General features: G+C 42.5%; 1 protein-coding gene and 1 pseudogene across 1 annotated transcript; both read right to left on the reverse strand.

Moving 5' to 3' along the window:
- Positions 1 to 2,974: 2,974 nt before the first annotated feature.
- LOC138891990 (uncharacterized) lies at positions 2,975 to 6,870 on the reverse strand. The gene is made up of 3 exons (XM_070175682.1): positions 6,478 to 6,870; positions 6,221 to 6,394; positions 2,975 to 3,124 (listed from the first exon to the last, which is right to left on the reverse strand). The coding sequence occupies exons 1-3, from the start codon at positions 6,868 to 6,870 to the stop codon at positions 2,975 to 2,977; spliced, it is 717 nt and encodes a 238-aa protein (XP_070031783.1).
- Positions 6,871 to 7,296: 426 nt separating this feature from the next.
- LOC138891991 (putative protein FAR1-RELATED SEQUENCE 10) lies at positions 7,297 to 11,929 on the reverse strand (annotated as a pseudogene).
- Positions 11,930 to 12,745: the final 816 nt, after the last annotated feature.

The following is a 12,745-nucleotide window of genomic DNA, read 5'->3' on the forward strand; positions in this document are numbered from 1 at the left end:
GGTAGTTCTTCTCATGAGGCTTCAATTGACGTGAAGCATAAGTAATCACTCTACCTCCCTGCATCAAGACACACCCAATACCGATATGAGAAGCATCACAATACACTATATAAGAGCCTGAAGCAGAAGGCAAAACTAGAACTAGAGATGTGGTCAAGGCAGTCTCGAGCTTATGAAAGCTCTCTTCACACTCTTCCAACCACCTGAAAGGAGCACCCTTCTAGGCTAATTTGGTCAAAGGCGATGCAATAGACGAGAAACCCTCCATGAAGCGACGATAATAACTGGCCAAGCCGAGAAAGCTCCGAATCTCCGTAACTGAGGACGGTATGGACCAACTCTGAACTGCCTCTATCTTCTTTGGATCCACCTGAATCCCCTCACTGAACACCACGTGCCCCAAGAACGCCACTGAACTAAGCCAAAACTCACACTTAGAGAACTTGGCATAAAGCTTATCCTCCCTTAACTGTTGCAACACAATCCTCAAATGCTGGGCATGCTCCTCCTGGCTACGTGAGTACACCAGGATATCATCAATGAATACTATGAAAAACTAGTCGAGATAAAGCTAAAATACACTGTTTATCAGATGCATGAATGTTGTTGCGGCGTTGGTCAGCCCAAGAGACATCACAAGGAACTCATAATGACCATAACGAGTCTTGAATGTCGTCCTTAAAATATCCGAGTCCCGAATCTTCAACTGGTGATACCCAGACCTCAAATCAATCTTAGAGAACACTCTCGCTCCTTGAAGCTGGTCAAATAGATCATCAATGTGCGGCAAAGGATACTTGTTATTTATTATAACTTTGTTTAACTGCCTATAGTCGATGCATATCCGCATAGTACCATCCTTCTTCTTCACAAACAGAACCGGTGCACCCCAAGGCGACACACTAGGCCTAATAAACCCCTTATCAAGAAGTTCCTGAAGCTGCTCTTTCAATTCCTTCAACTCAGCTGGTGCCATACGATACGGAGGAATAAAAACGGGTTGAGTGCCCGACACCAAGTAAATACCAAAGTCAATATCCCTGTCGGGCGGCATGCATAACAGGTGTGCAGGAAACACATCCGGAAAGTCTTGCACCACCAGAACAAAATCAATAGTAGGAGTATCAGCACCAACATCCCTCACAAAGGCCAAATAAGATAAACAACCCTTCCCAACCATCTGTTGGGCCTTCAAATATGAAATCACTCTGCTGGGAACATAGTCTCGAGAACCTCTCCACTCAATCCTTGGCAACCCTGGCATGGCCAATGTCACTGTCTTAGTATGACAATCCAGAACAGTATGACATCGAGACAACTAATCCACACCCAAGATCACATCGAAATCAACCATACTAAGCAATAAGAGATCAAATCTAGTCTCTAATCCCCCAATAGTCACTACACATGACCGATATACACGGTCCACAATAATGGTGTCGCCCACTGGCATAGATACATCAAAAGATGAAACTAAGGACTCACAGGGCATATCTAGATAATGAGTAATATATGATGATATATACGAATAAGTGGAACCAGGGTCAAATAATACAGAAGCATCCATGTGGTATACTGAGACAATACATGTGATCACTGCATTTGAAGCAACATCGTCTGGCATGGTAGGAATAACATAGAATTAGGCCTGACCGCCACCTGATCGGCCTCCCCCTCTTGGGCGACCCCTAACTGACTAAGCCCCACCCCGAGCTGGTTGGGCGGGTGGTGAAGTAACTCGTGCTGAAGTCGTAGTCTGAATCCTCTGTTGAGCTGGACCTCCCAAAAGGCGGGGGCAATATCTCTTTATGTGACCCAAATCTCCACACTCAAAACAACCCCTCTCTGAAAATGGCTGCAAGTACTGAGGCAGACCCCGAGAACCAGAATACCCACTAGAAGCACCCGGTGCAGATAAACCCTAAACTGAAGGAGCACAGGACAAACTCTAAGCTGGAAGGGCATTGAGAGATGACTGACTCTGACGAGCACTGTATGAACCATGGTTGGATGATGCACCACAATGAACTGGACGAGCCATCTGAGTGGGTTTATAAGGATGACCCCTGCTGTGATAGAACTGACTCCCATTAGGAACACCGCCGAAACCACCCGATCCACGAGGACTACTGGCCTCCCTCTCCTCACGTTCCCGACTACGTACCATCTCTAATCGCCGAGCAATATCAACCACCTTGTCGAACTGAACACCAGATACACTCTCCCGAGTCATAGCAAAACGCAACTGATAGGTAAGGCCATTAATGAACCTCCTAATCCTCTCCCTCTCGGTGGGAACCAACCAAACTGCGTGATGAGCCAACTTTGAGAATCTCATCTCATACTGGATCACAGACAGGCCATCCTAGCATAGCTGCTCGAACTGTCTGCGCAGCTCCTCCCTACAGGTCGGTGGCAAAAACTTCTCTAAGAAGCGGAGAACTCACGCCATGGTAGTGGTGTAGCACCGACTAGCATGCTCTTCTTATAGGCCTCCCACCATCTGAAAGCGACCCCAGTAAACTGGAAAGTAGTGAATGAGACCCCACTAGCCTCCAAAACACTCGTCGTGCGAAGAATCCGCTAGCACCTATCCAAGAAGTCCTGGACATCCTCAGACTCAACCCCACTGAATGATGGAGGCTAGAGTCTCCCAAACCTCTCAAGTCTCCTATGCTCATCATCAGTCATAACGGGACCCACCTGGGCCTGAGCAGCTGCAACCGGCTAGGCTGGCATTACCCCTGGCATTTGAAGTCCCTGCATCACCTTCTCTGGAGTACGGCCGGTGGGAGTCTGAGTACCTCCCCCGACCTGAGAAGTGGCTGGCGCGGTCTGAATAGAAACTGCCTGAGCAAGGCTATTGTACACCGTCAAAATCTGAGCCAAAGCTTTCTAAAAGTCTTGGAATCACAATGGGTACAGCTGGTGCCTGAACTGGCCCCACTGGCTCAACCACATATGAAACCTGCTCCTAGGCTGGAGCAACTGGTGGATTTGCTGGTGTTGCTCTAGCTGATGTACGAGCTGCACCGTTGCCCCTACTGTGACCTCGACCTCTTGTGGCCCTAGCTGGTGGTACTGGTGGATGTTCGTCCTGTCCGGTAGCACGTGTCCTCACCATCTGTGAGAGAATAGAAAACAAAAGTTTAGTTACCGAAATCAACAAGTCAGCACGACAAGAATACAAGAATGTGAAGTTTCCTAAGGGTTCGGCAACATCTCGAAGATAAGTACAGACGTCTCTGTACCGATCCGCAAGACTCTACTAAACCTGCTCATGACTCGTAAGACCTATGTAACCTAGGCTATGATACCAACTTGTCATGACCCTAAACAAACCTGTCGTGATGGCGTCTATCATGGTACTAGGCAAGCTGACTATTCAGATATTTCCAACACTTTAAATCTTTGAAAGATACTAAAACCATTTAAATAAAGGAAAATATCTTAAAACAAGATAGGAAATCACAATTCAATACATAATTCTTCCCAAAACCGGGGTGTCACTGAGTACATGAGCAACTACGAATTAACAAGGTCTAGTACAGTGTCTAAAGTAAAAACGGAATAAATAAATTGAAAGATAAGGGACGAGAGTCAAGGTTTGTGAATGCCAAGCAGCTACCTTGATGATCTTCGAAGGTATGGCCTCTGCAAATCAACAACCGCTGAAACCAAAAGCATCTGGATCTGCACACGAGATGCAAGGTGTAGCGTAAGTACAACTAACTCAATAAGTAACAAATCTTACATTTGGATTGAAAGTAGTGACAAGTCCAATTATTACGGTCCACTTTTAACATTTAACAGTACGTAAAATTACAAAAAATATAACAATGATATCTCAGATATTTATATTCTACAAGTGAAGGTACAAGAAATTTAGACATGCTTTCAACAAGAACTTAGACATGCTTTCAGATTTCACAACAAAACTTAACACATAACAGGGAAGATCCAGCCCACATGCAAATAAAACATGGTAGATCCAGCCCAAATGCAAGTAAACAGGTCATATTCAGCCCAAATGCAAGTAAACAGGGCAGATCCAGCCCAAATGTCATGACTGCTAGCATTGCACCCACTGTGGGTGTGCAGACGCCTGAGGGGACGATCCAATCCAAGCGCTATAATAAGCCAAATCCTGGCATAAATCAATAAAGCCTGTTGCGGCATGCAGCCCGATCCCATAAATATCACTCATAATAGGCCCTCAGCCCCACCCAATCAATAACCTCTCTAGTCTTTCGGGCTCACTAGAACCATGAAAATCAGCCCACAATGATTATATGATATAACATGTAAAGACAACAGAGACTGAGACATAATATGCAAGTTATAATTATGACTGAGTACAAATTGACAGATTAAGCAATTAGTTCTATAGCAAAGAACGACCACTGTGGGTCCCAATAGTACCATCATCTAACCTAAGCAGGATTTCTAATCTGTCACCAAATCGTCACCCAAATCCCCAAATTTACCAAAATCTGTCACCAAATCGTCACACAAATCCACAAATTCCACCCTACAAATCCCTAGCCTCAAACTCCCAAATTCCACCTTAAATACACAAAAACTAGGTAGAAAATCCAATGGGGAAACAAGATTATTGATTAAAAATGAACACAAGTGACTTACCTCAAGAAACCCCTAAAAAATCCTCTCAAACATCGCCCAATCCCGAGCTTGAAATATTAAAAATTAAGAAAAATCGCGAACCCTTGAATTTAAGGTTTTGTCCGGCCTTTTCGCTCCTACGGAAACTTAACCGCATCTACGGTTCCGCTTTTGCGGAAAATCCACCGCTTCTGCGGTCCTTGCAAGACTTCACTGCCTCTGCCTCTGCGATTGCTCTTCTGCTTTTGCGAACTCGCTTTTGCGAGAAGCAGTCCGCTTCTGCGGACACCTGCGCTTGTGCGACCCCTCGTCCGCATCTACGATCATGCAGGTGCGGAATTTCCCTTGCATCTGCAGCCACTGCCCCACTCTCTCCTTTCCGCTTCTGCACTGCCATGCTCGCTTCTGCGAGCTTGCATATGCGATCAAATATACGCAGGTGCGATTACACCAGCATACTCCTAGCTTCAGTAATGCATTAAGTTTCATTTTTGATCCGTTAACCATCCGAAATCATCCCGAGGCCCCCGGGACCTCAACCAAACATACCAACAAGTCTTAAAACACGATACGAACTTAGTCGAGCCTTCAAATCACCTCAAACAACATCAAAAACACGAATCGCACCCTGATTCAAGCCTATTGAAACTAAGGAAATTCTAACTTCTACAAACGACGTCTAAACCTATCAAATTACGTCTGATTAACACCAAATTTTGCATACAAGTCACAAACGACACCACAAACCTATTCCAACTCCCGGAACTCTAATCCAAGCCCGGTAACCACAAAGTCCACTCTCGGTCAAATTTCTAAATTTCCAATTTCAGCCATTTCAAGCCTAATTTCACTACGGACCTCCAAATCACAATCCAGATACGCTCCAAAGTCCAAAATCACCCAACAGAGCTAATAGAACGATCAAAACTCCATTCCGTTGTCGTTTATACATAAGTCAACATCCGATCAACCTTTTCAACTAAAGCTCCCAACCTTGAGACTAAGTATCTCAATTCATTCCAAAACCTCTCCAGACCCGAACCAACAATCCTGGCAAGCCACATAACAACTGTAAAGAACAAAATGAATAGTAAATGGGGGAACGGGGCTACACTCTCAAAACATCCAATCGAGTCGTTATAACGAGACTATGCAACAGTAACAATAAAAGAAACTAGAAAAGATAACACCAGTAACACAATAACCAAGAAATAGAGAGGAAAATAATAACACTAAGAAGTAATAATGGCACAATATTACAGACGCAATGGAGTAATATGGACGCAACAAGAGCCACTATCATCCTAAGACAAATCACTACCAGACTATATTCCTACAACCTAACCTACAACCCTAGTGAAGTACTAAGGACACAACTGGAGCCACTAGCAGCGTAAAACACAACATTATCAGCTTAGCCTCCTATATCCGAACCTACAACCCTAATGCTCGACCTCCACAACTTCCTATCAAGGGCTATGTCCTCGAAAATCTGCAGCCGCCCCATGTCCTGCCTGATCACCTCTCCCCAATACTTCTTAGGTCGCCCCCTACCTTTTCTCATACCCGTCAAGGCCAGTCGTTCACACCTCCTTACCGGGGCATCCAGGCTTCTCCTCCGCACGTGCCCGAACCATCTAAGCCTAGCTTCCTGCATCTTGTACTCCATGGGAGCCACTCCCACCTTCACCCGTATATCTTCATTCCTAATCTTATCCAGCCTAGTGTGCCCGCACATCCATCTCAACATCCTCATTTCTGCAACTTTAATCTTTTAGATATGGAAATTCTTGACTGGCCAACACTTTACACCATACAACATAGCTGGTCTAACCACCGATCTATAGAACTTGCCTTTAAGTTCCGGAGGCATCTATTGTCATACAAGATGCCAGATGCTAATCTCCATTTCATCCACCCCACCCCTATACGGTGTGTGACATCCTTGTCAATCTCCCCATCCTCCTGGATAACCGACCCCAGGTACTTGAAGCTCACTTTCTTGGGGATGACTTGAGAGGCAAGCCTCACGTCCATGTCTGCTTCTCCTGACCCACCGCTGGACTTGCACTCAATGTATTTTGTCTTAGTCCTGCTCAACTTGAAACCTTTAGACTCAAGGGTCTGTCTCGAAACCTCCAACCTCTCGTTAACACCGCTTCGTGTCTCATCAATCAGAACTATATCATCAGCAAATAACATACACCATGACACCTCCCCTTGAATATGGTTAGTCAGTGTGTCCATCGCCAGAGCAAATAAGAACGGGCTGAGAGAATATCCTTGGTGTAATCCTATAATAACTGGAAAATGCTCTAAATCACCCCCACAGTCCTAACCCGAGTCTTAGATCACTCATACATATCCTTAATTACCCTAATATACGCTACTGAAACACCTTTCACCTCCAGACATCTTCAAAGGATCTCCCTAGGGACCTTGTCATATGCTTTTTCTAGGTCAATAAACACCATGTGCAAATCTTTCTTCCTATCCATGTACAACAAGAATGCATATACAAATTTCACAAAGGACGCCGATACTATTTGTGCATGAAAACAACCTCTTATATAAGATGCTGCCCCAACTAAACAGCCTAAAAAAATATACTACTTTTGGAGGATCCGACATGTACTAGACGATATTTTCAGAGAGTCCAGGCAACTTACTACACTATACACAAATGATGTGCTTTGTATTTGGTAGTTCACTTCTTATAGCATCTCGGAGTCCTGAGTCAATATCAGTTATAATTGTCTGTGAAAACTTCCTTTCATAAACTAATAAAGACCTAGGAATAGATGACAAAAATGCAAGATATCAACAGAGTATCCAAGGAAAGAAAAAAGGGATCTAAAAGAAGAATTGCAAGAATAATCACATAGTATTGTGATGTTAAACCTGTAATGCCCAGGCGGGGTCTCGTCGTGCGGCAAAGCACAACCAAAGAAGACAACATGATTGTTGATACCAAGCCATGCCCCAAAAAACATGCCATATGTTATAGACCTATACGTTGTACCGAAATAAACTACATCACCAAACATGTAGTATGCGCTAATAGCGTCTCCATTTGACCAAGCAATATTCTCAACTTTACCATTCACACTAAGAGGAACATCACTCTTTCGCAACTTTATGCACCTCAAGAAGATCCATTGTGTTAGTTTCTCTTTTTTCAGTAAATAAAACATCATTTTCTTGGACAATATTCTTCCGGTTGAACAAAATTCCTAACATCCCTTTCCAAGAATGGAAGTTGGCCGTCGTGAATGCCCTTTTCAAGTTCAAGCACCTTAACGATGCGATGTATTGGAAAGATAGCCTTTGCAAGAAAAACAATGCGATCTTGATCCACCTCATGAATTTTACGATAAGCTAGAAGTAAACGTACTTGATCATCCTCTAAGAGTTCATGATTATGCACATTACTGAATTGCATGACAAACCATTGAGAAACTCCATCCACGACTTCCTTCGACAAATACATTTTTGCATCACGAACTGATTTCCTATCCCGATGATGTTTCCCAGTTGATTTCTTCCTCGCGAGTGCAAAACCTGATCGGTAACAGACAAAATCTTTTTTATAGATCTGCAGTTGTGGACTCGATCTTAATCCCTTTAATTTTGGCTAATTGAAAGGCCAAGGTTGCTTCCTCGACTTCTCCTTCATATAAAATAAAACACTTCCAATCCTCACAGGGGCATTCCTGCCTCCTCATCCATACTATTTTTGATGGTAACAAAGTCTTTAATCAAGATTTCCCACTAGACAAAATTTCCATAAAAGCTTACAACAACAACAGTAACAATCCTTTAACTGAAAGCTAGTTAGGTCAACTATATGAATTTTCGGCTCCATGTAAGCCGTCTTATTTTAATGGAACCCCCAGATAAGCGTATTCATCATAAATTCATTTTATTCTTACAACAACATCAACAACAACATAATGACGCTTCAATCTCGAAGCTAGTTGGGGTCAGCTATATGAATACTCTATATCACACAATTAAGCTTCATTCTTGAATCTTGAACAAACCCCACAAGAAAGCAGGGAACAAAACCTTATAATGGAATATAAACAAAAAATTTAAGCATGGTTCATAACTGATCCAGTTAATAATATCTAATAACAACAATAACAACATACTCAGTGTAGTCCCACAAGTGGGATCTGGAGAGGATAGAGTATATGCAGACCTTACCCTTGCCTTTAAAAAGACAGAGAGGTTGTTTCCGGAAAACCCCGGTCCGGGAAGGGGACAGGGGAGGGGCAAAAAAATCTCTAATAAAGATTCAATTTTTAAGTAAATTTTGACAACGACAAAAATGTTTCCGAATCTAGTTGGGGTTAGCTATATGAATCCTCTATATCTATTAGGCTCCATGTGGGGCCTTCTCATTTCAATAAATTGCCAAATAAGCTTATTTATCACAAGATTCAGTTTCATTATTGAATCTTGAACAAACCCCACTAGCTAGCATAGAGCAACCCCTATAATGGAAGGTAAACAAATAAATTTAAGCATGCTTCAAAGCTGACTAAGTTAAATAATCTTTACTAAAGATTCAAAATCTTTAAGTAAATTTCACAATTGGGTATGAGTGAAAATTAATTTTTTTAGCTCTTTAGTTGCTCTAGCTACATATGGATTCATTTGATGTTACTACTTCACTATCTCGTTTCATCTTATTGTGCCGATGGTCTATTGGAAACAATCTCTCTACTCCATCAAGGATCTGCGCTTAGCCCGTTCTTATTTGCTTTGGCGATGGATACACTGACGCGTCATATTCAAGGGGAGGTACCATGGTGTATGTTATTCGCTGGCGACATAGTACCGATTGATGAAACGTGAGGCGGTGTCAACAAAAAGTTGGTAGTTTGGAGACAGACCTTGGAGTCTAAAGGTTTCAAGTTGAGCATGACTAAGATGGAGTACTTAGTGTGAAAGTTCAATGACGTGACCGGGGATGGGGGGGGGACATATATACACGTGAGGCTTGATTCACAAGTCATCCCCAAGAGAGGAAGTTTCAAGTCTCTCGGGTCAGTTATCCAAGGGGACAAGGAGAGTGACGAGGATGTCACACACCGTATAGGGGCAGGGTGGATGAAATAGAGGTTAGCATCCGGCGTCCTGTATGACAAGAATGTGCCATCAAAACTTAAAGGTTAGTTCTACAAGGCGGTAGTTAGACCGGCTATGCTGTATGGGGCAGAATGCTGGCCAATCAAGAACCTCCATATCCAGAAGATGAATGTAGCTGAAATGAGGATGTTGCGATGGATGTGCAAGCATACTAGGTTAGATAAGATTAGGAATGAAGATATTCGGGAGAAAGTGGGTGTGGCCCCTATGAAGGATAAGATGCGTGAAACAAGGCTTAGATGGTTCGGGCATGTAAGAAAGAGAAGCCTAGATGCCCTAGTGAGGAGGTGTCAACAGTTGGCGCTGGCAGGTAGCAGAATAGGTAGAGGACGACCTAAGAAGTATTGGGGAGAGGTGATCAGGCAGGATATGGTGCGACTTCAGCTTACCGACGACATGGCCCTTGATAGAAGGATATGAAGGTCGAAGATTAGGGTAGAAGGGTAATAGATCGTAGTGTGTTTTTCTTATTTGTTCCAGGTTTATTAGGGCTAGCTGACTAGCACATTGTCTTTGATTCTTAGAGTGCTAGTATTAGGGTTGTCTTTAGTACTATCTTCCGCTTCGGTTTTCTAGTACCCTGTTGCATTACTGTCTGTTACTATTGCTTTTGCTATTGTTATTGCTTTCTTCCATTTATTGTTTTTCCGGTTCATACATTGTTGGTATCATTTTTCTGGCCTTGTTGATATTTACTTGTTCCTATTCTTTCTTTCGAGCCGAGGGTCTTTCGGTAACAGTTTCTCTACCTCCAGGGTAGGGGTAAGGTCTGCGTACATATTAACGTTCCGGACCCACTTATGGGATTCATTTGGTTGTTGTTTTTGTTGTATGCAACTAAAAACAATAGATAGATATTATATGAAGCATGAATCTTAGAAGAATTTTTTGCCTTCCTATTAATAAAATAATTTGTAGTAAGTAACATTTTTTGTTATAGAATGCTATTTTTTAGGCTTTCGCTTGCTAAATCGAATCTAAAAAGGACAGGTAGAGTAGTATTTATATCTTCGACCTCTCTCCGGATTCAAATCACAATACAATTCCGTAAATCGTCTCCCAACCCTTTGCCGGAAATCCCTAATTTGGTAACTGGAAAACCGTAATTGGCGCAATGGTAGAGGTGCCTTTAAAGTGTGGAAGCAGCGAAATTGAGCGCAAAGCTGAGCCCAAGAAGAAAGCCGAGGTTAAGAAGAAAGCTGTACCTCGTGTGTTTCAAATCTGGGAAGAACCTACTCTTGCAGAGTGGCGACCGGGTAACCCTAATTTCCTAATAAATTTTCCTTTTCTTTATTCTTCTGGTGTTTATCGCAAAAAAGTGATGCTCCTGTGTTTTTGATCATTATCTCTTTCCTTTTTTGAAATGCTAATATTATATCGGACTGCCTTTGTTAGAGGGAGATAGACACGATGAACATAGCTAATGATTTTCTTGACGCTAGAATGAGGAGCAAAGTAGGCCTAATATTTTGACATTCTGCACCCAGTGTTTTGCGTTATGACCACAATTTAGGGAAGCAGTGGTAATTTTTGAATTCGTTGCTTGTGCATTCATCTAGGGAAAAATGGCTTTGGCCCCTTATTGCTATTAGTTTATTTTGTTAAAACTAGGACTATTTTGGAGAAGTATTACTATTGGCATAAACAAGAACAGCAGCTCTTCACTGACGTGCTTACAAACAATATCGGGGTATGATTGGAAATTCAAATTGCTTATGCTGTACAGGAATTGCTGTTAGTGTGTACATTGCACAGTAAAATTTGGACAGAAGGATACAAGAATCAAAACAGGGCTCGACCAGACAACCTGCTACTCTTTTATAGCTAACAACTCCAGAAAATCCATGACGATACTGATCTAGATTAACTAACTCATTGTTATTACACCACATGTACCTTCCAGTCCTTACTCCTTATATGTGGTTCTGTCACATCTTCTTGTAAGGATAAAGTCTATTTCAATATGGTTACCCCCACTCTTATAAGTTATTAGGTGAGAATCTCTCTTTTTAATATATGTGTTAGCAACCACTAAATCTTAAGCTAAAGTGGATTCTAAGATTGCCTTCCCTTCGTAATTCCTAGTACCATAACCTGAACCCTCGTGTACCTGCTCAAAACCATCACTATCTTTATCTACATTGACCATTTACATCACCCCCCTATAAAGATTTGTTGGTCTCCTGGAATCCCTTGAACCAAGGTGTCCATATTCTCTCAAAACTTAGCTTTGCATCTAATCAATTTGTGGAGCACAAGCACTAATAACATTGATGGGATTATTCATCAAACATCTTGTCCGTACACATCTCAACAAAATGGGGTAGCTGAAAGAAAGAATAGACATCTTATTGAAACTAAAGAATAGACATCTTATTGAAACTGCTCGTACCCTACTCATACAATCTCATGCTCCGTTGCGTTTTTGGGGGATGCAGTTCTTACATCTTGCTATCTTATTAATTGTATGCTATCTTCAGCTATCCAGAACCAAGTTCCATTCTCTGGCATGTTTCCCCACTTACCTTTGTTCTCTCTACCACCCCATATCTTTAGAAGCACTTGTTTTGTCCATAACCTTACTCCAGGAACATATAAGTTAGCTTCTTGTGCTCTTAAGTGCGTATTTCTGGGTTTCTTGAGAACACAAAAGGGGTATCGATGCTACTCTCCTGACCTCCAGCGGTACCTTATGTCCGCTGATGTTACCTTCTTTGAAACCCAATCATACTTCACAGGTTCAGGTCATCACTTAGATATTTCTGAGGTACTACCAATTTCATCTTTTGGAGATTCAGTCACTCCAGCTCCACCACCTACAGCTCGAGTTGTACCACCTACAGTTCCAGTTGTAGCTCCACCACCTACAGCTCGAGTTGTACCACCTACAGTTCCAGTTGTAACTCCACCACCTATAGCTCCAGTTCCTCCGCATAATCCAGTTCAACCTTCTGCAGCTACACCA

This window comes from Nicotiana tomentosiformis, chromosome 5 (assembly GCF_000390325.3).
Source record: "Nicotiana tomentosiformis chromosome 5, ASM39032v3, whole genome shotgun sequence".
Classification (NCBI taxonomy): domain Eukaryota; kingdom Viridiplantae; phylum Streptophyta; class Magnoliopsida; order Solanales; family Solanaceae; genus Nicotiana; species Nicotiana tomentosiformis.